The sequence below is a fragment of the Perissodus microlepis genome, chromosome 12, assembly GCF_051167445.1.
Source record: "Perissodus microlepis isolate ML-2025 ecotype Zambia chromosome 12, ASM5116744v1, whole genome shotgun sequence".
NCBI classification, from domain to species: Eukaryota; Metazoa; Chordata; class Actinopteri; order Cichliformes; family Cichlidae; genus Perissodus; species Perissodus microlepis.
Genome location: NC_140472.1, coordinates 5,936,948 through 5,964,573, shown reverse-complemented (window position 1 = coordinate 5,964,573; position 27,626 = coordinate 5,936,948). Strand labels below are relative to the sequence as shown.

The following is a 27,626-nucleotide window of genomic DNA, read 5'->3' as shown; positions in this document are numbered from 1 at the left end:
GGTACATTTATGGACCCACATGCTTAACAGTAAGCAAATAAAAGTTACCAAACATTAAAGTTGAGCTAATTGAATAGGTGATGCTTTATTTTGAAAATCCTAAGGCTTCTTCTGCTCTGCTCTAGCTGTGCAGGAGGGGTTTCAAATAGAGTGTGTCACGGGGGCTGGATTTAAGGTGGACTGTGGAGTCTCACTAAATATAAAACTATGCACATTTTCTTTTTGTTAGCTTAATCTTTATTTTGAAAATAATTTCCTTTATTTCATAAAAATAGTTTTTCCTCACTTACATTTAGGTTAGTTTCAGAGTAAAATTTATTTTAACAGGCTTGGGTCAGATACGCAGTGGGATGAGATGCTGAAACATTAATTCAAATGTTGATTTACATCCCTTCCCTTTGTTCAATTCCAGCTGCTTGAAATTTCCAGTCAGCATCAGGATCACAGCTGCGTCGAGATCATTCCTAAAAAGGCATTTTATAGTATTGAGCACATCTTTTCTGAAGGTGATGATGAGCTAACAACTGGTAGCCAACAGAGATAAATGAAACTGATGCTCCAGAATGAAGTCATACTGTTGTGGCCTGTTACAGTCTTCCTGGACAGCAGTAAAAACTCAGCGACAAACTCTTAGTGTATGACAGTTTTAATTTTATTTACCTGAAACCAAAGTCCATGTGATACGTTGTACAATCATTTCTGAAAATACAGTACAGCAGTTTGGCAAAAAATGCCAGTGGAGGGACTGCCTGCCGTTAAAAGGGTAAAACATCAGCATCGCTGCACACCTGCCTTCCCAGATTTGGCAAAAAAAATCTGCTCATCTCAGTGTAAAGCAAAAAGAAAAATCTATTATCTCATAAAAGTATTTCCTTAGGAAAGATGAACTGTGTTTTTGAACTTATACATAATCTATTACATTTGTCTGGTAAAACAGATGGCTGACTGAGCAGACATGCACCATAGAATAATGTACAACTGACTGTACAAGGTATTAAGCTCTTAGTCTAAAATGAAGGCATGAGGACTGTATGGCAATCTAAGGCTCTTCATGCAGGAGGATGGAAGGACCGATGAGGCGGAACTGGCTAGTTTCCATCAGACATTCATTTATGGGCATTCTGTAAAAATGATGTGTGAACTTTCTGAGCCCCTGTCATCACTTCACTGGCATTCAGCTCTTGTAAGATGTGCTGAAAAACACACATGCACAACACAAAACCAAACCAAAGTTTCTGCTAGGAATTTACAGGAGAGATGGGCTTACTTGGACTTTGCTGTAAAGGGAAAAAAGAAAAGAAGAGGAGACAGGAAGAAACAGATCAATGGACACGAGAAATCACAAAACAAGGTAAAAAGCATCTGAGCAGCAGATCATTTCAATGAATTTCAGAGTAATAAAGGCCATGCAATAAAGGAGGGCAGAAGATTCATACAAATGCAGTTCGAAAAAGAAATACATACAACACCGTGTCCTGTAACGGTGTGGGGGCGTTTAAATGCCAGCATCTCTGCCAGTTGCCCAAACATGCTGCAAGCCTACATTCAAAAATAAGCGGCACCAGCAGTAACACTGAGCCCGTTTAAAAATGCACAAGGTTCCCATTTCTGCTCAGTGTGCATCTGGCACTTAGTGACATTATAAGCTCCTGTTTTTGTACCATCTAAAGTATTTACATGATAAAACACAAGGAGCAGTTATTGCTGTCATTTCGACACGAGCAATGACAGACTGACAAGCTGTGTGTGCAACCACCATACAGACGAGAGCGCGGCAGTAGTTAGCATGCACGTCAAAGTGTACTCACTCTGCAGGTAAATAGGGGGAAGGCGTGGGAAGAAACAACAGTTAGCTTTTCAAATTAAAAAACAAAAAACACTCTCTGGTCTATCGGAGCGCGCATGCAGAAAGGCTACGCTTGAGTAAACGGGTGTGAATGTATGCAGGAAGAAATGAAATGTATAGAGTCTACTTCGTGTTCTATGTACAGATATACAAACGCCTCCGACAGCAGCCAATCAGAGGTCTGAGCGCCTATCAAACCGTCCACGTTGTGCTCAGTTTGCAAGACTAACAGCTTCTTGGTGCCTTTTTACATATTCAAGTACAGTATGTGCACATTTTACATACATAAAGATTACTGTCGTTAACACACAAAATTAGGACTGAAACCTTAGAATGAATCTCAAAGATTTAACTTTAAAAAAACAAAACAAAAAAAAAACAACAACAACCCAAACCCCCCCCCCCACAAACACAGACAAATGTGTTTTCTTCAAGTAAATAAATTTAACAACAGGCTGTACCAAGAATTTACTCAAAATCAAGCTGGTAACATGTCTTTGTCCCCTCTTCCCTCAAATAACAGAGGAACACAAAAAAATATCTATCTATATATCTAGATATAGATCTATATCTAGATATAGATCTATATCTAGATATAGATAGATATATCTATATATAGATAGATATCTCTCTCTCTCATATATATATATATATATATATGCACATTAAAATACATGTGAAGATTTTGACTCTACTGGTGCTTACCTCAACATTTCAAATGATCACATATGAAATGACAGTTTGGACAAATGGGTCATTATGGTCAAATCAGCAGCACTGAGGTAGCTGTGCTCTGCCTAATGCAGAAAATAATGAATGAGTACGATGCAAAATGTGATTCATGCTTGGGCAAATGTATTCTGCTGAAAGTCTTTGCCCCTAAATTAGTATTGAACTAAACTACGCAGTCCTCAGAAATCTCCATTCCCCAAATTATAAAATATTAATTATTACAGAATAGTAAATAAATTCTCTCTGTACAGCTCAACATGTCGCTCCAACGCAGTGGGCTTCTCTAGCTATTCTCAAAGGGGGTCAAAACAGAGAAAAGCACAATGGTAACATGGAACATAAATCATGTCGGTAAAATATTACTCGAGCACCGGCCACCCAAAAATATGTGCAAGTCTAAATGTACTTAACAGAGGCGTTCTGACAGCGGTTGGAGTAGGTGTAAATGCTGTTGCTGTAATTTGTTCCGAGTTAATGTAACTGTGTTAGATGTGTGCGTTAATGTCCACTTCACACTGGTGCACAAGGAGGGTAGTGTACTGGAGTCAGTCAGGGCCACAAGATGGCAGACACGTTAGTGTCGGTGCTGTAGATCCACAGCACCAGGGGCAGGGAGATGGCCACAAAGGGCCAGGAGATTCCCTCGGCGCATGCAGACAGAGAGCAGCCTTTGCTTGTCGGCTTCTCCAGTTGTTTACCGAATTCCAAGTAGTTCCTGGCCATAAACTTAAGCAGCTCGTCCAGGAGAATGACGGGCATCGAGATCTTCAGCACCATCAACCACTGGGTCATATCCAGAGGGGTGATCTGGAAGATGACCTGGGAGGGAATACGCAAATAACTTACAGCTGCTTTTTAAAGAGAGCGAGATAAAGATTTATGAGGATTATCACCGCATGGGTAACACATAAAACTCTACCAATGTTTTCTACATGACCGTAAGAAGTGTGTGTGGTGACGTTTATTCAGCTTTTATAAAAATACACTGCTTTGTCATGAGCTCAGAGTCGATCGATCAACACGACTCTTATGTCAGTACACTCAATGTGTAGCTGGACACAGGAGATGGTCAGCCTCAAAGATGGGAAACAGCGGTGAAGAGATCACCTGGGTGTTTATTCCCTACCAGATGAAATGTCTAACATATACCGCGTTATGTCTTTTTATGTTTAAACTCAAATACTGTTCCTTTATTTCAAGGTGGTCCCAATAATTTCTATGAAGTACCTGAAAGTAGAGGGCAGTCAGAGAGTACTGTACTGTCATCAAATACATCAGTACTGGTGTAGTATTGATATTTCTTTCCAAAAAACACAAATTTACATTTCAGATGAAAATGGCTCTATCTGGCATCTGCTGTTTTAAATAATCCTTAAACTTCCAAAGCCCATCCTGACAACACCCAGTAATCACAGGTGGGCCATCCACACCCCATCCCTCGCTTGTAAGTGGCTCTAACTATGGAAAGTATACTAATGGATATTCATCCTCTGCAGGAGTTTACACTGTTATTTACTAATTATTTATTTTTAAATGTTGGCACATTGTTTAACACTTTGCTTTTAAAGTCTGTAAAGTACCAGCAGACTGCTCTCTTTCCCTCCAAACCAGCAGTCATATCCCTCTCTTGCACTCGCATTGCCTCAGCTCTGAGAGCTTCATCTTTGGCCATTCTGAAGCTGAAGCCAAAGGCTCTAATCAGTTTGGCCTGGATACAAATGGTACTTCACCACACTGATGTCCACTTCAGAGGAATATGGAGGGAAAGCCCTCCATGTCCAAAGATCCCCCTGTGGCAGCGGTGCCTTGTGATTCTGTGTTGCTCATCATTTTTCACTTTAAATGTTACAGAGAAACTGGCCTCACATATCCACGCCTGCTCCATCCCACATTTTTAACGTTCAAAGCTATGCAGCTGGTAAAGTTAGCCTGAACTGGGAGTGAATTTCCACTTTAACCTCCTAAGACCCAAACTCTTTCATGGCATGCATTTTTAATTTCTCTTTGCTATTTGGGCTGATCGGGACCTGATGAATGTAAAAATAAAGAATTATCTTTTTAGCCAATGTAGTTTCTGAGAAGAGGACATCAGGCCCTCGTGGAGCAAAAGTTAGTGTTGTGGTCTAGACAACCCAAAATGTGATGTCCATATGTGGACACCAGGTCCTAGGAGGTCAAATAAAGTTATTTGGATCTGTTTCCCCCCCCCCTTATGCTCCACCTTTCAAGGTCATTTCCCCCCCAACAAACAATAATAAATGGCCACTAGAGGGCATCAAAATCCACATAAAGACCAAAACTGCAGCAGACAGATCACTTTGACTTGTGCCAATGTCATCAAGTCATGAACACACTGTTCTTATTTCTTAAACTTACAGGCAGAGGTTCCACATAGAGGATGAGGAAGTGGAGAGACATGGAGAGACAGATGGCCCCTAGCAGCCAAATGTTCTCCCAGGGAGGCATCCGCAGCAGGGACTGGTTCTCTGACAGGCTGGACAGGAGGGAGCGCACAGATGGTGGATCTGGTTATACAATCTGTCTATCATCATGTCATTGCAAATGGTTCTTTCATGAGAACTCCTCCACTCTTTAAAAATACCCTTACCTGTTCAGAGCATTGCACATCTCAATGGTGACAAGCACGGACAGGGCCATAGTCATCGGGTAGGGTGACTCAAACACGTGGCAGTCCAAGCCATCAAACTCTGGGTTGTCTGGGCCACACTGGAGGAAGTGGCTCTGTGTGGAGGAAGAGGGGAGAGTGAGGGGGAGACAAAGAGCGGAGGGAAGCTGAAGGATGTTCTCTCAGACAGACCTACTTACCAGCTGGTACAGAGTGACCTGCGGTCCATCATCAGAGATTGTAAACCACCACGCAGCAGCTCCCACAGTGGCAGCACCTACGTAGCCTGGAAGCAAAGACAGCAAAATCATCATATTACTCACTGGATGTACTGCGGGGAAAAAAACAACAAAAAAACAAGACAGCTCCAATCCTGCTCAATTTTAGTCAACCTCCAATAGCCAGATATCTGAAGAATAGCCAGCCAGAAATCAGGGGCTCCTTAGCATTGCGAGGAGGCTTCTCCATAATGTCCAGATCTGGGGGGTTGAAGCCAAGGGCGGTGGCAGGGAGGCCGTCTGTCACCAGGTTGACCCAGAGCAGCTGGACAGGAATCAGGGCCTCAGGGAACCCCAGAGCCGCAGTGAGAAAGATGCTGTCAGGAGAAACCATTCCAGTCAGAAAGTGCTAATGATAAACTGGAGCAAATATGACTTTAATATTATCAACAGCATTGCTGTGTGAATGTAAAGCTGTAAAACAACAGTTTTATTTCTCAGCTTCATAAAAAACAGAAGACTGAGCAATAAAGAGCTCTGATCTCCTCTGAAGAAGACTCACCAGACGACCTCACCCACGTTGGAAGAGATAAGGTATCTGATGAACTGCTTCATGTTATTGTAAATAGCTCTGCCTTCTTCAACGGCGGCCACTATGGAAGAGAAGTTGTCATCAGCGAGGACCATCTCAGAGGCTGACTTGGCCACGGCAGTGCCAGAGCCCATAGCGATGCCGATCTCTGCCTTCTTCAGCGCAGGGGCATCGTTCACCCCGTCACCGGTCTGTACACAAACATGTTCTTTATAGTAAGTGTTGCCTTTTTCTTCAGTAACACCAGCAAATCAACACGACCCTTACAAAGCCAAGAGAATGAACCATTCACGCACAAATGGGCAGTTTTGATCAGTACGACAAACTTCATACCATAGCAGTGATTTCATCGAATCCTTGCAGGAACTCAACGATCTTGGATTTATGTGAAGGCTCGACACGCGCAAAGCAGCGCGCACAAGTCACAGCCTCCCTCTGGGCATCGAGTGTGAGCTCATCAAACTCCCGTCCAGTGAAAGCCATGTGCTCAGTATTGTCCTCCTCGGTCAGGATGCCGATGCGGCGGCAGATAGCCACAGCTGTGCCCTTGTTGTCCCCGGTGATCATGATGACGCGGATGCCGGCCTGCCGGCACAGTTTGATAGAAGCAGCTACCTCCTGTCTGGGAGGGTCCAGCATGCCGACACAGCCGACAAACGTCAGGTCAGACTGGACACAGAGACAAAGATTCAAATGAAAGTCTGCTCCTGAAAAGAATGTGCTACAAGTAGATTACGCAAATGTATATCCACCTCATACTCGATGAATTTGGCAGTGTCAGACAGTATCATGTCCTCCATTTTTGGTGGGCTGTCTCGTGTGGCCAGAGCCAAGCACCTCAGCGTGTCGCGACCTGTCCCGTACTCACGGATAACAGACATGATCTTTTCCTTGATGCCTTGGCTGAGGGGAACTTTGCTGTTGCCAACTCTGACATGAGTGCATCTCTCGATGACTCCCTCTGGGGCTCCCTGTGAGGAAGAAGAGAGGCATAAAACATTAACAACACAGCAGAAGACTGCAGCGAATGCAGACCGAACATCTGCACGTATTACACTGGGTATACCTTCACAAACATTTTGCCCATGGTAGAGCGGGACTTGTTTGGGCTGCAGTAGACAGACATGGACTTCCGGTCTCTTGAGAACTCCAGGGTGAACTCCTTCTTCATCAGCTGTTTGATCACCTGATCAGACAAAGAGACAGAGAGTGAGAAAAAGCTGCTGAGCACGAACGGTGGGAATGTGCAGCGCATGCAAGTGAGGGAGCTGATGTCACTCACTGAGTTGCAAGCATTGGCTCTGTCAATCTTTGACAGGTTGTGAACTTCAGTGTCGAAGACATTCATCTTCTCCACCAGACAGGTCAGCGCGGTCTCCGTGGCCTCGCCGACCTTCTCGTACACCCCCTTCACCTGAAACATCCAAACTTTCACTCATTTCTTTTCTATAACATCTTAAATTTACCCAAAGACTGTGCATCAAAGAAGGATTTAGCCATCGTTAAGGCTACCAGTAGTTGTTTCGATGATGAGTGAAGGGGAGCTGTGACATTGTGCTACATTCCTGCTCATTAATCTTTGTAGACGAATAAAGTGTTTATTCACCTGGCAAAATATAGTGTTTTCCATCATTCGCGATACCTGCATGATGGATCTCAAGCCTTAGTTACTCACTGTGTTTAGCTTACACATATCTTTGGCCAAATGGAGTGCGACTGCTTTGGTGATTTCAGTGCCTTTGTGAGCTCGATGGATACACTGTACAGACCCGTTTATGAGCTGAAGTTGGACGATTCATGCTAGCAACCATTGCTTTGTTTTAGTTTGCCTCATTAATTCATCATGCTGGAGTTTGCAGTGTGTTTTTGCATTTCTTCCAAACATCATTTGCCCATAATCTGAAGTATTGCAAATGATCATGACTGTTCTGAATGTCTGTTATTTGTAGTATATTACTAATATCAACGGAAAAGTTGTGATTGGCTCATGCGGGTATGTCATCAAGCAATGATTTGTGTAGCACTAGACTTTGGTTTGTGTTCTGTTGGTGTAGCACACATGACCAGTGTCACTCGGTTGTGCTCATTTAGTTGTGGGATGCCAAAAATCACAGCTGAGATTAAAATTTGATGAATTTTTCAACCCTGGAAGCTACATCTATCTTTCATATACAGTCTATAAGCATACATAAAAAGATTATTTCACTTAAATCCAAATGTACAGAAGGGTAGCAGCAAAACAGGCAGTCATATGTAATCGTTTTCCCCCAGAACTGAAAACTGCACTAAAATACATAAAATAAGCAGCAGGAAAGGTACAGACCTCGTTGAAGTCCAGCGAGGAATCATTGCACAGGGCACAGATTGTGGCCAATTCAACCAAAGCATCATAGTGGGAGGATTTCACTGGTTTACCATCCTGGTACCTGAGGACAAGTACAGAACATCATGTTTCCATGTATTTAAGGATCTGCCAGTTATGGAGAAGCTATAAAAGTACTCACACTTCACCCTCGGGGGCGTAGGTAGAACCTGTGATGGTGAACTCTGACAGAGAGCAGCTGTCCCCTTCAGCTTTGTTGATAATGAACATCTGGAAATGAGAAGAGTCCATGGGACATTAGAAGACATCACACAGATCATGTCAGTGTTTGACTGAAATACCAGAGTTTTTATTGTCAAACCACAAAACCTCCAAGTGAACTTGAATAGATTAAAGGAAAAAAAACAAGATTACATTATTAGGCTCTTTGCAGATGATGCTATTGTTTGTCTGTTATCCTAGAAGACTTTGGCAAGTATTCAGGTTGTGAATGAAATCTAACAGAGACTCAAAATCCTTTCATTAAATGAATCTTCTGAGCAAAAAATGAGAGGAAAAAAAAATTAATTGGAAGGTAATAACAGTCAAATATCTAGGAGCTGTGATAGTAAAATAATTTAAGATAATTAAAATAAATTATACCCAGATTCAAGATTCAGGGAGATTGAAGCCCAACCACTGCCTTCTATCTGGACTGGCACAAAAACTGAGGTGATGAAAATAAATGCATTGCAGAGATTTCTTTTTCAATGCATTCCTCCACATCTGATCTACAAATGCAGATTAAGACGTGAGGCATGGTTATTTTTGATTTATTTGTGCTGAGAGGGGACCAAAGCTGAAGACCTCTTGAGTTAAGGAGACGCTGTAGCTAAAGTGAGATTCTTAATGCGGATGATTCCCTTTGTGCCACACAAGATGAAAGATATTTTTACATATACAAGAAATATTCAGAGGTTAAGAAAGCAATAATCAAATTAGTATATTATAGGGCTGTTCGATATAACGATATATGTCGGATGACGATATAAAAACGTCTACCGTTTCATTTTACGCTATCGTTTGTTTCGTGATGTCGCAAAATAAACTGTTTACGGCAATATTTTTTCATCGTTCTGATGGTCACTGTAGTGGCTATATTAATTTATTAAAGTTCTCTCTTTCTCTTATATGTAATATAACCACACTACTGACGGGCAAGCGCCTGTTTTTATGCGTTGTCGTTAGCAACAACGACGGCAACACCTTCGCGTGTCCGCTTGTTTATGGCCCATATAAACCTTTCACAATAAAGCTCAAGACCCTTTTGAGACTTTTCAAAATAAACTGAATCACGTGAAAGAGCAGATTATTTACGGATGAGAAGTAAAAAAGAGGCGCCAGGTGCTAAAAAATAAACCTTAGACTCAAACGTTAGAACAGGCAACCCGCAGCACGCCAAAGAAAACGGCAGCCGTTACAACTTAATTCTAAAAATGTATCGTTTCATGCATCTGTTAAAACACTCGACTCCAGCTACATGACGCGCAGCTGGAAACACTTCACGCAAGTCGGGCTGCCCGAGATTCACAGAATTTACAGAAAATTTTAAATTTTTGTGATTTATATCGTTATCAGGACGATAGAATTCTTATATCGGGATATGAGATTTTGGTCATATCGCACAGCCCTAGTATATTATATAAAAATATAACATATATAATTTACACCAACAGAAAAAAAAAAAGTTTTTGTGACCTTTTGAATGAGGAAGCAAACTTCTTCATATTCTTCAAAGTTAGCCTATGAAAAACTAAAAGGCTAAACCAGAAACAACTGGGGAAGACAACTTTAAAAAAACAAAACAAAACAATGAAAGCACTCAGAACCTGAAAAATCACAGCGGAGAACATGAACACTCATCCACAGACTGAAAGCAATGGGGGGATGTGGTCGGAAAAACTTGATTTGTTTCTTTATTACACCTCATATTAAAAGTACACAATAACTGTTGCAGCAGAAAAAAATGACAGTAAATTGGCTGCAATGTTAGAGTGTGTCTCTGTGAGGGGCAGGCTGGGTGGCCTGCTGCCTAATGTGAGAAAAGGCTGTTTAGTTTCTCTCCATAAGTAAACAGAAGAAGCTGCCAGGGAGCCTGACTAAAGAGAGAAGCTGTGCCCAAAAGGAAGACGCCGCAGTGCCAGGCCTACTCCCGCAGGAAGCTTTGATCATTTCGCTCACTCACAAACAAAGATGTACAAAGCCACACAGTATACACACAAACAGGGCTAGTCAGAGGCTGCTTATATCAGAAAATGGATGAAGACAATCAGCAAGCCCTCCTGCAACGACTAGCCAGACATAAAATCCTGGCACTGCCCTGCTGCAGTATATTTAGAGCAAACAGGCAATCCATTAATTATTTCAGTAACCAGTTGAACACTTTCAGGAATGATCGTGGCCTGTCAGAAAAGGATTTAATAAAGAGGACGTACAATCACAAACTACATTTAGGCTGCATGAATGTAGATGGTGTTTTCGCTATGTTGTTATTATTTTATTGTACAATGTTGGGTGCAAATGTATATCTGTAATAAACGATTCAAGTGAATGAGACGTTGCTTTTTATTAGTAACCATGAGTGTAAAGTCAGTGAGCACACCTCTTTAAAGGCTTTTGTTTGCATGTCCCGACTCTGTGTGAATTACGATAAGTCACTACAGTAACTGCAGAATCACAAGACTATTTAATCACGGCCAACTCAATGTGCAGGGACTGAAACAACTGACAGTAACTGTAAATGAATGCCACCCTTATTCAGGCTGTGCCAAAGTTCTGAGACAGCAGTGAACAGACAACTAAAGGGGATTAAACTTTAATAAATGCTGAAATGTCCTTTTTATGTGGGGCCAAGTAGCACAGAGGTGCCACTCACAGAGAGAGACAGAGAGAGAGAGGAAGAGAAGAAAAAGAAACTACAAGCTCACTGCTTTGCAGCTTGGTGACGCAAGGTCAGTTATGCAACAGCAGTAGTGTAAGTCATCTAACTGCTCGATGCAGATTAGGGCAGTGAAAGCGAGCTGCCTTCTCGCTCAATAACCAGAAACTACCATTTCTCTGCTTACAGAGAGCATTAGCATTTTATAGATAAATGGAAGAAACTGCTGTCACCTTATCCAAACATAAAGTAGGGACAACAAATACGACAAAGGACCGACGACCAACCTGCTCAGTAATGCAAAAACACTGTTTCTGTGTGTGTGTGAGGGAGAGAGATAAACTCACTCTGCAAACAGACATCTGGTTGGTTGTCAAGGTTCCTGTTTTGTCAGAGCAGATGACAGAGGTGCAGCCCAGAGTCTCCACAGAGGGCAGGCTGCGGACGATGGCGTTCTTTTTGGCCATGCGGCGAGTGCCCAGGGCCAGGCAGGTGGTGATGACAGCGGGAAGACCTTCAGGGATGGCAGCCACAGCCAGCGCCACAGCGATCTTGAAATAGTAGACAGCTCCACGGATCCAGGAGCCTCCGTGGACGGGGTCATTGAAGTGTCCGATGTTGATGATCCACACGGCGATGCAGATAATGGAAATGACCTTGGATAGCTGTTCGCCGAATTCATCCAACTTCTGCTGCAAGGGCGTCTTCTCCTGCTCCGTGGCTGCCATCTCGTCACGGATCTTACCAATTTCTGTGTTAACGCCAGAGGCAACAACCACACCCACAGCCTTCCCTGCAGCAATGTTGGTACCCTGAAAGAACATGTCACATACGTGTTGGCTCAAGTGCAACTGATATCATCGCGCACATCCTCAAATAACAGAAACTTGTTTTTCCAGGAAGTGTACAGAAGCTAAACACATAAGAAGTAATAGGAATCAGCAGGATGTGTGTGATAACACATGCAAACTCGGGCTTACAGAGAAGAGCATGTTCTTCTTGTCTTGATTGACGGCGCGAGGGTCAGGCACAGGGTCGGTGTGTTTGATGACTGAGACAGATTCACCTACGAGGACAGAGGAGGGTTAAACCGGCTTGCATTCTTCTGTAGATGATTTAAGGAAGAACGCTCAGCCAGTCGTCTCCACAGGCAAATCTGCAGTGCTGGTTATTCATCTTTCAGTGATGATTCACATGAATGTCTCAGAGGAAAAAGGTGTTAAGTGGGAAGAGCGTCACAGCAGACCTCTGGGCTCATTCTGTTCATCAGTTACTCAAAGCGACCAAGTTGAATTTTTAGCAGGGACCATTTATTCAGACAAACTGACTGACCTCGGTTTAACTCACTTTAAAGGCTTTGTGGTGATACTTGTGTTTTAGCTTAAAAAATGAATTAACAATCTCATAGGGCAGTTATTCTAAGAGAATAAAATAACATTTGTCATTAGGTAAGCTTTAGTCTATCTATCCATTACTTAACAAGGATTAGCATTCAAATAATTAAAAAATGTCAACTTTGATGTCTGCCATCAGCAAAAATATCTTACCAGTCAGGATGGACTGGTCTACCCTGAGGGTCGTGGATTTGATTGAACAGATGCGGATGTCAGCGGGCACCTTGTCTCCAACTACAAAAAGCAGATCCATAATTAGAGAGAGAGGAAAAACCCATACAAATAAATATGAGGAGAACAAATACAAATATCAAGCCAAAGATAATGCTACTGAAAATTGTTACAAATCATCTAAAGTTGATTAATTATATTAAAAGATTTAGAGAAAATACATTGCAATCTATGCATATAAGGAACAAAACTGACAGCAGTAGTTATCTTTGGGCAATTATGAGGAGCTACACTGGAAACAGACACTTCTCTCTAGAGGCAATAACTTCATGGCCTCAGGAAGAAACTGTTAGTGAACCCAGTCTGTTGCTGCATCCACAAATCCCAGTTAAAACTCATTACATGTAATGTAAACCAGATTCAGAAATGCTGCCACCTTGTCTGGGCCTGAGCTAATTTAAGATGGACTGGAGCAAAGTTCAAAACTTTCCTCTGATCTGATTGAACCAAATATTAAATGATTTCCACAAAGTATGGACATTAAATGCAAGAAGAGTGGAGCATACAAGTTAAAGTCAACATCTGTGACAGGGATGGGTGAATTAGTGCGCAAAGCATGGATGACTTGTGCATCAGTGAAGACACCACTGAAGCTGCAATTAAGAAAAGGTCTTTTTCAGTGAAGTTCTTGCCTATTTCAGGAAGATAATGTAAAACCTAGTATTGCACATCTATCATCAGCATGGCTCAGAAGTAAATGGTTTATTAAAAAGAATCATCCGATTTCAAAAGGCTACATCTTCTTAAGTAACGGACATAGAAGCTTGTGGTAAATTTTAACATATATGGCTAAATATGAATTTTCACCTACAAAACACTGCAAACATCTATGCAATACTCAAACTTGTCCCATACTTTAGCAAGCATGTCTGGAGTAACTGCAGCTCAACCTCCTCTAACAGTACATGTTTTGATCGCTGCCAGTTAATATGCTGTTTCCCTGTTATAAGAGCATCGATGTGCAGGGGCTTGTGTCTTCTTCAGGGCGTGGTATAAAATAGCTGACAAAGGCAGACATAAATTCTTAGGCAGTGAATCAGTCACTTCGCTAAAGCCTACCTCCAAAAGAGTTCCAGGATACATTCAAAGCTAAACGATTTAGCACGTGAGAGAAAGATTTCAATCACACATCCAATCAAAAAACAAAAGCTGACAACAAAGGAGAAAGGGCACTCTTAACTCTCCACCCATGCATTCCAGTACCATTTGTGGGTGGGTGTACTGGCCAAATGAAGATTTAACAGATGAGAAGGTGTTTATTTTCTACAGGCAGTAACTCTGCTTTAGAGTAAACTAAATTTATGAACCACAGCTCACTATAGCGTGGTTGTTATGCCTCACAGCAGCAAAGGAGTGCTGCCATTGGTGTAGGAAAGAGAAGGAGAACCAAAGACAGAAGGAAATGAAGGACTTGTGAGCCATAAAAGGCTAGTCTCAAAGGAAATGGCCAATTTGGGTACATCAGAACTGCAGTGACCCAATTCAGCTTCCTAATCTTACATAAAGGCAATGGAAACTGGGGAAATGGCTCAGGCTATGGCACAGTTCCGTGGGTGTAGTCTACTTATATAGGCCTACTTAGTTAAAAATGTAAATTGTGTCACATTGTTACAAAAGACTCCTTGAATACAATATAGCTAGAATCCAGGAAACGGTACTAGGCTGCCAAATATCTAAGAATGTAACAAAACATCTAAACAAGGCTGAAGTGGAAACTCACCCAAAAACAAATAATGATTTTTATCAAATGTACCAGTGTCCAGATCCAGACTGAGGGAGACAGGTATTGTATGGCTAAACCAGCCTTGGCCTTGAAGGAGGAGAGGGGGGAAAATAGCAATGGGACCACTGACGCATGCAGCCAAAAAAGGAAAAAGAATTTCAACCTGTTTCCCAATCTGCTGATCTGGTTTAAATGTGGCCCTACGATGGCAGACATGTTCTCATCATTGCCACAGGAAGAGACAGGCAAGATGCAGAACACAGGAGCAACTCGTCTGCATTACCTTGGAGATTCTTATAGATGTTTGGAATAGAAGCTGCAAACATATTTTATGAGTGCATCTATACAGTCTAATCCAATGCAGACCCTTGCTCTAGTTATATGTACTCCAGCGCTCTGTGAAGGTTGATTTCTCACTGGGAGGCATGACCCTATGTAAAGTTGGATGATCATCAACTCATCCGAGTGCCAGAAACACTCATCTGTCAGCAGGCACTGGCCAATTAAGGCAGACAATGACAGCATTTCTGAGAAGACAAATGTTGAGCTCAGCTGCATCTTTAAACTATCTCAATGTGGAAACAGACGTGCAATGGAAGATTTGCTTCCGAGAAGGTCACGCACCCGAATCAAATGGCCTGACACAGGCTCAAAGACATTTCACATTAGAAACCAAAGGGGAGCTTACACAGAACAATGTGCCAACCAGAGACCGTGAAATGTCAGTGAAATTCACCGACTTGTAGCAATGGCAGGAGAAATAACCATTAGCAACATGAAGTTAAACTTTGAGCTAAAGAATTGAAGCGACTACCAACAGGGACAGCTATACGAGGGCAAGGAATTCATTACACGGGTAACTATGCAACCAGAGCCTGGAGCATCCAGCGACCAAATGTCAGCTACAAATCAATGAGCAAAACACTTCACATATGGAAGAGCTGAAGGCTGCCCCCTGAATTCACTGTCCTAGTTACACAGCTGTAACACTTTACTTGAATTATAGATGTCAAATAATTTCATTAGAATTGAATTAAAGAATTGCCCATACCTAACTTTTACTCAAACTTGCATCCTTTCTGGCTGTATAACACTTCCTGTGTCACGTCATTACTTTCAAAGAAATACAAACTTCTTAGGGAGTGCTGAGCCAAGACACCAGGAGCTAGAGGGCCAGCCTGCTAACAAAGGTTCCTACTGATGTTCTCATGCAAAGTAACCAGTGCTCTGTGATGCCGTGACACACTGGACCTGTCTTGAGGCTGTGTTACAGTGCAGGCCTGCTCTGGTGAAGCGAGTATATATCATCTGTCCCTTTGTGTCAACATCCTACTTGGTAGCAGTCCAAGCATTTCCAGAGGCATGACCACGTCTTCACCTCAGGGCTTGCCAATGGTTCAAACGGTCTGCAAATTTAACGGTGGCGAAAGCTAAGACCTGGTGATACATCGCCACCAATATGACTCCCAGAGGTGCCTTACAAACAGAACAGGCAAAGCAATGACTGAACTGAAAGTACCAGCTTTGACTGGCACTTGCACCTGCTGTGCGTTCAGGGACAGCGAGTGGTTATGCTGGCCAGGCTTCCTTGGGGCCGGCCAGGAGGCTACATGTGCTGATGGCAGCTGAACAAAAGGCTGTGCTCCTGTCATGTAGAGTGGGCTGTTTCAGAAGAGTCAGCAGGCAAAGCTTATTGCAGCTTTCCAGCACATCTCTGACTAACTACCTCACCATCTGCATTTACATATTTATGCAAACTGATCCGGTATTAGCAAATGGTTTATAACAGATAAGCCACTAACCTTTCATTGGGTTTAAAAGTTTGCTACTCTATTTGGGACCAACAATGGAAGAAGTCCAAAGCAGGGAAACCTAACCGACCAGTCTCATTTGTGCAAGTTTACTTTTTGCAAGGACAGTTTGTTGTACCAATGTCTCCTTTGCCCTTTGGCCCTTGCACTAGCACATTTCCAGAGTAATGGGTGAGATTCAGTTGGGGTTTTTTCCCTGATCAGCAAACAAGACCTAAGTGATGTTTAGCTGCTGCCTGGTGAGAGAGATATGAATATAATCTAAGAAGTGACATTTTTCTAACTTCCTGCTTCTGTGTTGTCACAGATGCAAAACACGTGTCAAGTTTTGACCCCGGTTATGCAAGCACCATCTCCACACTGTCTCCCTGGGATCTCTGCTGCTCTTTGTCTGGTATGAATCTTAAGCAGCAGCAGTTGGCTGGGGCTCTTCTTAGCATGCAAGTGTTTCTCCTGCCATAGTAACAAATCTTATCCCAGGACCAGGAGCACTAAAGTTCCAGCCAAAATTAGCCAAGCAGAGGATGGTAGGAATTCCATATGCTTGGCATTGCAAATTTAAATTGGAACTGAGAACAATGCCATATCAGGTACTGATCTAATAGATCCAACCATAATGATAATAATTTACATGAGTATTTACGACAGCCTACTTCAAACATGCAAAGATGTGGACATTTAAGTCACTGCCATCGAAAGAGGCCAAGACGTATACAAACCAAAAAAAAAAAAAAAAAAAAAAAATTATATATATATATATATATATATATATATATATATATATATATATATATATATATATATGCTTGGATCAATAAAAAGTGACACGAGCAAACAAAAGCTCATCAGTGACATCATCAAAGCGGTTCCTTAAAGTCTGACATCTCATCCCACCTTGAACCAGTTCTGCAGTATTTAATGTGCACTGCTCCTGGCCTTCCCCGAATTTAAATACTGCGCATAACATGTACAGGCCTGCTTCTATCACTTCATCTTACATCAAAGACTGCTGCTGCTAATTTCCCAGGTGTTTTTCTCATATTTTTATGTTACTAATTCAGCATGTGGAAGTACTGAGACACTAAAATGTTATTTACTAATTAATTAAATAAATTATACATTTAATTACTATTTATTTTACAAATAAAAATTATTCTAAAAGTTATTCTATATTATTCTTTTTAACCTGCTTTGTCTAGTTCATTTATTTGTGTGATTTATATTATTTCCCCCTCATTTATTCTACAGTAATGCTATTTTTAAAACTTCTTACAGCTTTGTTATCTGTTTTTAATTTTTTTTTCTCTTTATTAGCATTTATGCTTGCTCCGTCTTAAAGGGCTCATCAGTCTTCAATGAAGCATTTTGAACTGCACTAACAGATTCCCAGCCGTGAGTGCAGTTTAGGTAAACAAGGTTGACCGCCACACGTTATGGCAGCTTTGTTACACATGATTTATTCAGACACTTCCATGCATACTCCTATCAACCCAAGCTCAACCAGTGCACTGCTTAGTTTGAATGAAACCCCTGTGACCCTCCTGGACTACATCAGAGGGTTGAGTTTTTTGAAGTCCGCTACTCCGGCTGGCAGGATGAAACCATTTCTCTCAGCCTTGCTGAAAAGTCAGAAGCCTCTGCCAAAAGACAGTCCCTCAGTGACATCGGACAATTGCCAGACCACATTAAATGCCACATACTATCCATGGTGTCTGGAATCTCAGTGGAGGGTGCTGGTGCTGATGGGCAGGGTCGCTGTGCATTGAGCGTGATAGGGCAGTTTGGTTATTCACAAAGCACTTCCCTATAAGGTCATCTCTCTCTAGCACAATAGGAGCAGATGAGAGATCCTCCCCCTGCACTCCCCTCCACAAGCCCAGACTCCACAATTTCACAGGCAACGGGGAACAAACACACCGAGCTCTGCCGCTCTGAGAAAAGGCAAACATCCAAATCTGCAAACCCTTAAGGGGCAGCTATTACGCTCATTTCCAGCTCCATATTTTTTTATTCTTGGACTCTTTCAGAGTAGCTTTGCATGACTCACATTCAAAATGTATTTATTTATATAGCTCATACTGGAGCTTGGTTGAGACACTCAGCTCATCCTGTCTGAAAACAGTTGTTTAAGAACCCCCTCCCCTCACAAACACAAGCTTTGTACGCCTGGTTGATTGGGCTTCTGTGCTTACAGCTAGAGCTGTGTACCTGAGCTCTCCATATCTTAATATGGATGGATGAAAAATATCTTTACATATTCACCTCACTGATGTCATAATAGAGCCAAAAGCAGAAAAAAGGTTTCAATTGAGTGTTCAGAGCAGCAAGTAAACTGACAGCTACATGCAAAGGACTTCAGTTCAGTGGACTTCACGTTATCTGACAATGTGACTTTTTAGGGATTAGTTAGGTTGAGCGATGTCAGCATTTGCTCGTTTTAAAACCGCTTCATATTTATGCTATAGTAAATGTCTGATTAATAAAATCAATCACAAAAATCTACTTTAGATAAACGTCTGAAAAATGCATTTACCGGAACGTAATCATCTCCACTGTATGTTCAGTAAGAGTTCATCTGTGAGGCTGATAAGCGAGTAGGAGGCAGCGTTTAAACACACAGCGGCAGCAGCCTCACAGAGAGCCGTGCAGTTTGGCTGCTGGTTATTCTTCTCACGGCTGAGGCAGCCACAGAGGGTTCATCTCTGTGTCCTCTATCGCAGCTCAGCTAAGCAGCCTCCCAGCCAGCATCTGCGTCATCACAATCCTCCTCTGCATGGCAAAGGTCACTTTGGAGCTTCAGGAAAATATTATTCATTAAAAAAGGGAGCCTGACAGGAACCATTGTAAAGGATAGTTGGAGGATTAAGCGAGTAAGTAGAGCTGATGAGCAACTCCTGACTGTGGGATAAAGCATCCAAGTCGTCTCCCTGCTGGGTTGCGCTCAAGCTGCTGACAGCAAAGCCTCCAGCTACCTTCATCAAGAGTTTTTAAATAACTAGGTCTCTAATATGCGAGAGCATCTGACTTTCTGTTTTAACCAGAGCCAAAAATTGAACTCAACTTCTTATGAACCTAAATTACCATGTCATGATTAGCACTGTCAAGAAAGTAATTTACATATAGTATAAAAACATATTTCAACTAGAAGGATATGCGATGTCAAAATGCAGATCACTCCTACTTTCTGTGCCCTTGTCAAGGTCACTCAGGAGTCCCGCTGAATACTGTCCCACGTCACCTGCTGTACCAATGTTCCCCCCGAGCAGGAGGGGAGGGGAAGAGGCTGACACCTGTCATCTTCACACTGTCACTGCCTCTATAAATACAGCATTCTATAATCCATAATGAAAGCTAAAAATAAAACCCACACGATGCACCAAAACGCTAAGCATCACTTGAGGGGCTTAGGTTCAAACAGAGTATCAGGACAGCGTTTGAAGGACTCATTACTCCGTACACGCGTTCCCGTTCATCCCTCTGCAGTATTACATACGTTTGTATGCCATAGGGGAAACTGCACTATTAAAACCAAAGCCTTACATCCTGAGGATTTCAGCTGCTGAAATGCGCTGACTGCAGGGTGGGAAAGTGTTGAGTTGGGATGACACTTTAGAAGCTTTGCAAGCTCACACGCACAGTTACAGTAAGTGGGCCTTAACAGCATGTGTGCGCAGCCCTTTGAGACAATGGGTTAATAGGAAAATCTCAAAATACATCAGCCTTACAGGGTGAGTCACCGTGCTGCTGCAGTGGCACTTGGGGATGGGGGAGGTCTGAGCATGTGCTAAATAATACATGTCCATACCTGGACTCATATGACCTGACCATTACCTGAAGCTGAGCCAAACACAGACGAGGTGCTATCTTATGAAAACACCAGATGTCTCTGATATTTAAAAAAAAGCCATAAGGAAAAATACTCTCTTTCAGAGTGAAACCATGGCATTAAATTGCCAATTTTCTGTGAATTTCAAGGTTTATTTCTATCATGTTCATGTGATGCCCTGATGCTTCTTTTATGAGAGAGAGGTCTGTCAAACCCAAATCTATTTTTTCCTAACAACGCGTATAAAAGCATTACGAATGCAGGTCAACTTACCAGCAACCTCCACTATGTCACCAGGCACGATGTCTCTGGCCTTGATCCTCTGCACAGTTTTCCTGTCCTGTCGGTACACTTTCCCCATCTCAGGTTCATACTCTTTAAGCGCCTCAATGGCGTCTTCAGCATTGCGCTCCTGGCGAGAAGAACATGAGATTCAGGGCAAATATTTCTGAGTTGCTGTACAGCAAACTATCACGATTGCAGAAAGCTGGACGCTTCCTTTGGAGGGGCACTGACTGTTCTCGCCGGATGTGCGTGCATCTCTCCTCGGGTTGTGTTTGGGGACATTTAGGTGTTAAGTGTATTAAATTTTCTCATTTTCCAATCTTACTCTTCACCAGCAAGAAAAACATCACTCAAGCCCACACAGTTTGAAAATAAATAAATAACTAGAGAAAGGCTGCTGATGAAAACCGGCAGCCTGTTCCTTTTGAATAGGAAGTCTTCTTTGAGACAAAAATAACTTTCAGTGCAGTGTTTTTCTGCATTGCCTGTGAAGTTTAATGGTAAAACCTCCAACTCACAGCGGGGCTGTAACACAGATACAAGGAATGTTTAATTAAACATGCAGTACTGTTACGTAGATTTCAGTACTCGAGCCTCTGAAGGAGATCGGGAACCCAGTTTGAGCTTGTTTTTTCATTTTGGATGATCAGATCATGTTGCACTGGATTACACTGCACTGGACGCAGGATCAAACTGATAGAAGTTATTAGTAAACTGATAAGGGATATTTATTTGAAGTCTGTCACATTGGTGGCATCTGATTTAGCTCGGCTTTATTAGGATTTTTTCCTCACACTGACACGCCTTTAATACTAATATAACTGTAGTTTAACACATTGCTTTGAAATGCTAAAAATACCACATTCATATTCATGAAATTAGATTTTTTTTCAACAAAAATGCATTAAACCCTGATGATATTCAGACATAGTGCTCAAACTGTCCAAAAACAGAAGTACGAATAAAAATGCAAAGCCGTGATTCGCTATGCTCTCACCTGCCACACGCCGACGATAGCATTTGCTATAAGAATGAGTAGAATTACAAAAGGCTCCACAAATGCGGTGATAGTTTCCTCTCCCTCCTCAAACCAGGCCAGGACCTGGAAGAAGTCAAATAAACCATCAGTATTTATTAGACATCTCACAGAAAAGAGAGCTCTCTGCCTCGTGTTTGCATATAGCACAGCTCCATCTGTCCAGAATCAACCTTACATTATCATCATCCTATGACCAGAAATGTGTTTTGTAAGGTCACCTTAGACCAAATACACTCTTGAGTTGAAGTGAGCTTTTGTGTCAGTTTTTCGGGGAAAACAAAAACAAAACTCTGCTCTCATCCAAGAGAAGTCAAGTGTCTCTGAGTACGACTGTTACCACTGTGGCTTCACAAAAAGGGGACAAAATCCAGAAAGAACTAACCACGGTTTTTCCATGGAAGAAAAAAAAACTAAAGCTCACATCTCTGATAAAACTTGACTGGTTTATTTCTTTCAAAAAGAGATCCCTTTTTAATACTGCCGTGTTGATTTTATGTGAGGATTTAGCCATCTGCCAGAATCTTCACATTAAACTCTGAGATTATTAATAATTTAGGATCATCAGCAGCATATTTTATACAATATCTGGGAGAAAATAATATCCCGACTAAAATCCATACATGTCATATCATCCCTGAATACAACACATTCTTGTCCTCAATTTAAAATGGAATAACAATGTTCAGAGTTTTGTTGTAAACAGCAGACCTTTAGAATTCCTAGTTAGGTTAGAAACATTAGAAATGGATTTATTCTATTCATTATGAGCAGCTGGTTATATACTCATATGCACAGTGGTATATAAACATACATACATTGTAATTACTGCTTTTCACTGTTGCTCTGAAAGCTATAAAGCTTGGTTAAGCTGTATATGGACAGAGGCTACTTCATGAGTAATTCATTCAATAATGCAAACAGGTGGCTGTGGAGAAAGCTGTGGGGTTAACACGGTCAGACCTCCATTAAGTTAACACTTTTTAAGCCTGTCAATTTTACTTAATTCACATCACGAACACCAAAGGACCAGTCTCAACATTGTTACACACACACACACTCAAAACTGCCAGGAAAAGAATTACAGTATATTGACCCGGAGTCTCATTTGGCTTGCTGTTCCTGAGAAAACGGTCTTTAAATTACCCTGTCCGTCACTAGCAATTAGTTAATCTGCCATAATGTATAAAGCAATCAACCTCAGTAAGACCCAAGTGTCTGACTGCAGTGGATGCCAAAGACCTTTGAATGGCATAATTCAAAAAGGCAAGCATAATGCTTTAATAGCTGTCTCAACACAGAAGTGCTTATAATGCGCTATTGTATGTCATGGCATACAATACATGTAAAGATACTATTCTAACCAGCTACCCTCTTCATTTTAATATAATGGCAATCTGCTTGTCGATGAATTGAATAGTAAGAAAATAGCAAAGAAATGTTGACTGTGGTGTGTTAGAAACCAGAGTAACCTCTTCAAACATTAAATCCATCCATCTAAAATCCATACACACTTTTAATTAATTAAAAAAATAATAACTAAAATAATACACTCTGAAATACTCAGACCAGCCCCTCTGACATTGCTGCCATGTAATTGGCTGATTAGATATTTGCATAAAGAGCAGCTAAACATGCAGCAGGCGAATGTGAATCACTCATCCAAGCACATTCTTCTGGTTTTTAGTTTTTCAAGAGGTTTGATGGTTATATACACATTAAATTTACACCGACGCTGGTGTGCACTTCTGTCTGATAGAGAGCCCTCCCACTGAGGGGTGAGGAACCAAATTTGGTCTCGAGCGGTGCTCTGCTCCACTGTCAGACAGCAGCGACTGACACCTCTGTATCACCTGACACCAGGCACCACTCTTACCAGCTCTCTCTCTCTCTCACACACACACACACACACACACACACACACACACACACACACACACACACACACAGTTATCAAAGTCTTCTTCAGCCATCTGTTAAGTTAGCAGTCATTTATAGAATTAAATAGCAAGGATGAATCTCTGCAGTGCTAAAGACTGCTTTAAAAAAAAAAGAAGAAAAAAAAAGCACGACCATATCTGACAGCAAAATGTAGCAAAATAAAATGCTTTTATTTTTATTTTACTCAATTTAGCTTTTGGGAGCAGATCAGAGAACATGTTCTCATTTACTTGTTACATTTTATCTAAACACAGTAGAAGAACTTAAGAGACAAGAAGAGATGTGCAAGTTAACCATGATTCCACCTTTAACATAAGAGAATGTTTTAAAAAGTCTCTTCCCTGCAGCTGACAGGTACATTTCATAGGCTGCAAGCTGCATGGTGGATCTATAGTTTATACCATGTGGAAATGTTCACTTAATTTAGCTTATAAATTGGCTCAGACACATGGCAGTGACGCTGTTATGTAAGTGTAAGCCATCAAACATATATCCATGTAGCATTGGATGCCTGCGGCCCGGACGAGACAGAGTGCAAGTTATTACACAGCAGTCACGCTTGGCGACTCAAATGTCTTACTTGGCACATGGTGATAGCAACTCAATGCTGCTACTGCTGTTGTCACCATTCCTCAGACGGGCTGCTAGCCTTCTCAGCTGTTTAGCTCCCATATGTGAGTGTAACCATAGGCACGTTATACAAACCGAAGACGTTCACACTTCAGCACTATGCGCTGAATAAATAGTGTGCTGCCATTTATGACACCGGGCTTTATAATAATCCCATCTGTGGCTTTGGCTTCATGTAAACACTTTCAGACAGAGGTGGAAAGAGGAAGCTATTTGAGGGATGTGAAAAGGTTTCTTCTGACTTTAAGATTAGCACATCATCACACGGACACGCAGGGGGTGACAGGACAGGGGAGTTAACACTGAGAATAAAATTAAGAAGCTCAGCTGAATTTCGAGAAGAAGCCCGCAATTCAGTTTCAGCTCACTGAGCTTGGGATGAGATGACTGAAAGCAAGTCTGTGTGGCACATTAAAACAAACGCTCTAGCATATACTTACAAAAGATATGCATGCAGCCAGCAGAAGAATTCGAACGAGCAAATCTTCAAACTGTTCGAGGACGAGCTCCCATAAAGATTTCCCTGCAAAGAGAGGGAGAGAGAGAGGGGGGAGTTAGTGAAAAACAAGCCAATCGCAGAAACTTGCCAGCATAAAAATGATGGGAGTGGTGTGAGTGACAGCAGTGATTACCTTCCTCCGCTGGTAACTCTGTGTGTGGGTATGCGGTTGTCAATCCGGGGATCATACAGGAAGCAGGCAAAGAAGAAAAAATAAATAAATATATAAGTAATATATGAACACAACAACAACAACAACAAAAAGTTTCACACTTGAGAAACAGCAACTCTCTGCATGTTTGTGAGCGCTACTTTCATAGCTCTAAATCTCAGGCACATTTAGGTGTCAAAGCCACCAGCTTATTCTCAGTTTCATGTGAGACTTTTGCTCAGTGATTATTCAGTCATAAACAGTGAAAAAGAGGGGAATTTCTGTATGCACGCCTCTGTTTGACTGTTAAACCCATGAAAGAAATCACACTGCAACTATTTAATACTTTTGTATGCAAGACCCCATGTTCACGTTTCTAGCGCCAACAAGGGTACATAATTTACATCAGTGATGCTTTATTACACAGCAGGAATAAATATTTAAATAAAAATCCAATCAGTGCAAAGGTCAAAGTGAGCTAGAAGGAGGGAATACCGTCCATGGCCTCCCAGTTGATATTAATATAAAACAGCTGTTTAAGCCTGGGACAAGAGAGATTAACTTTGGCAGTGTTGGTCCAGTAAGCCTGTACCCACTGCTCAGTGTCCAGTGCACATGTATTACAGTTTGCTGAGGAACATTCAACAGGGTTACCGTGTGAAACTACCGCGCCACATTTCCCCGCTGCTGTCAGCAGTGTGGCCGCGATCACAGGCGGCTCACGCACTGTTACCGTGCACAGCCACGGCCTCTGAGTAATGATTAACTCGTTACTGTGTAAAACACGGGAAACCCTCGAGGTGACGTCAGCCAAATCACCATACAGTCTGATGATGATGCTGGCGACTTTTACCCCGCATATCAAAAACTGAGCTCGCGCTGCCCACGCCACCGTGACATGACACTTTCACGCCGTGTGTCGTTCGCAGCCGCAGCGTTTTTGTTTTTCCGTCGCTTTGCGGTTTTTAGCTGTCGTACCGTTTAGGCCCCATTTCTCCCGCTGTCGTTTCACCTCGTCCAGGGAAAGTCCTGTGCTTTCATTGACGCTGAAATAACTGTAAACTTCTTCCACACTCTTCGTGTGAGCGTTCTCCATGACGGATAGACGGCTCCTTCTCACTCAGCTGTACCCGAGAACACCGGTGGAGGATACCTTGTGGCTTCCTACCCTGTGAGGACTTTTAGAGCAACGAGGACTTTGTCAGCTCGGATAGCTATCGGCAGCTACTGACAGAGGTGTAACGTGTCCCTTTCTCTTCTCGGCCCCTCTTAAGATTTCCTTCACGACGGAAATGTTGTAGCCAAATTCCTCTTCCCCGCGTGGTTACTGTGCGCCTCCCGTTATGTCCGAAAATAGTGGGAAAGTGTCTGCAGCAGCGTCCCGTGCCGAGGACTGCATTCACCCGGTCCAGTCCTCCTCTGTGCTCCCGTGCCGTACCCTGCCTCACCGTGGCGCAGCTCTCAGTGGCTTCACGCGCTGCCGACGGTCTGGTTTTATCAAAGCGCCTCACTGCTGCCCCTCTTCCCTGCGCTGCATGTGGACTCATATCATTGGACGACCCGCGTCAGCTAAGGAGAGCCGGAAAAAAACCGGAACATAACCAGGAAATGAGAGGCCGACATACCGGGGGGTTTGTTTTACGTAAGCCGTGAAGATTGGGTCACTTCGTACAGTGTGTAGGGTCACTATGCATTCATTTTAAGTGTTTCATATTGCCCGCCACGTCTTCCTCAGTGTACCTGGCAGGTAACACTGTTATAGTGGTGTGACACGTGACGTGCTGGAGCTATCAGTTGGCTTTATACGGCTGACAAGTTATTCCTTAAGATACCCTTCCACCGCTTCATGAATGTCCAAGTTGAAACAGAGGCATATATATATATATATATATATATATATATATATATATATATATATAGTGTGTGTGTGTGTGTGTATAAAATGGGGAAAGGTTTAACAACTTGTTCAAAAACAAGTCGAGAATAGACATTACCATAAAAACACAACATCAGAAATTTATTGTAATATTTTGAGAGAAACATGACATTTCAAAGAGATTTCTGCAGCAGCAAAGGTGGTGGTTTTGCTTTTTAAAACCTTTTTTAAGCATTGGCGATTATATACATGTCCTCTCAATGTCCTTTTCATTCAACGCTGAACATGGGCAGCCCTGATGGTCCTGTATTAATAAAAAATATATAAACAGGTAATACGAGGGGACGAGCAAGAGCTAAAGACTGAAAGTAAAGACGCCTTTTGGATTTTTTTTCAGTTTACGTCTTAAGTAAATATTACCACAATTTCACAAATATGATATTTAATTACCTAAAAAAATCATTCCCCACACCTTTTTAGTTTTTATTAACTACAATAATCTTGCAATGCTCTGCCCAAATGTGCTTATACAGCTTTATAGGCAGCTTCATGCAGACAGAATGAAGGCATCCAAATACAAAAAGTCCATTGCTCGTTTAATGTATCACCGCTTTAATTAGAGGAAAAAAAAGGATGGAATTGAGATTGTCTTAGAAAATTGGAACATTTATTTACACCAGCTAGTAGCAGAGACATACCAATACCACAAAATAATAAGGTTTAAAGTGAAAGGTGTTTGCAAAACAAAGGTCCAATTTTCTGTAAAGGTGTAAAAGGATCCCCCGCCCTCCTCTGCGGTCTTCAGAGGGTAGTACTGTCAGATGTTTTGCAGGACTGGCGTGCATCATCTGTTAATGTCTTAATAAGGTCCCAAGAAGCACAAGGTGTTGTAACAACAATAACATGGCACCAGCCAGCTGGACATCAAGCAGCCTTTTACAAAGCACACTTGATCCGTTTGGCACAAGG

The 27,626-nt window shown here is 42.0% G+C and overlaps 1 protein-coding gene across 1 annotated transcript; it reads right to left on the bottom strand.

Moving 5' to 3' along the window:
• Nucleotides 1-630: 630 nt before the first annotated feature.
• Nucleotides 631-26,327, bottom strand: LOC146375699 (sarcoplasmic/endoplasmic reticulum calcium ATPase 2a-like). The gene is made up of 20 exons (XM_084946452.1): nucleotides 25,760-26,327; nucleotides 24,764-24,781; nucleotides 24,572-24,654; nucleotides 21,522-21,626; nucleotides 20,513-20,651; nucleotides 12,802-12,882; nucleotides 12,235-12,320; nucleotides 11,602-12,066; nucleotides 8,519-8,607; nucleotides 8,338-8,440; nucleotides 7,297-7,428; nucleotides 7,081-7,200; nucleotides 6,767-6,985; nucleotides 6,348-6,683; nucleotides 5,985-6,205; nucleotides 5,597-5,799; nucleotides 5,405-5,490; nucleotides 5,187-5,320; nucleotides 4,955-5,072; nucleotides 631-3,397 (listed from the first exon to the last, which is right to left on the bottom strand). The coding sequence occupies exons 1-20, from the start codon at nucleotides 25,875-25,877 to the stop codon at nucleotides 3,128-3,130; spliced, it is 3,126 nt and encodes a 1,041-aa protein (XP_084802578.1). The 5' UTR covers nucleotides 25,878-26,327; the 3' UTR covers nucleotides 631-3,127.
• Between the last annotated feature and the right edge of the window lie 1,299 nt (nucleotides 26,328-27,626).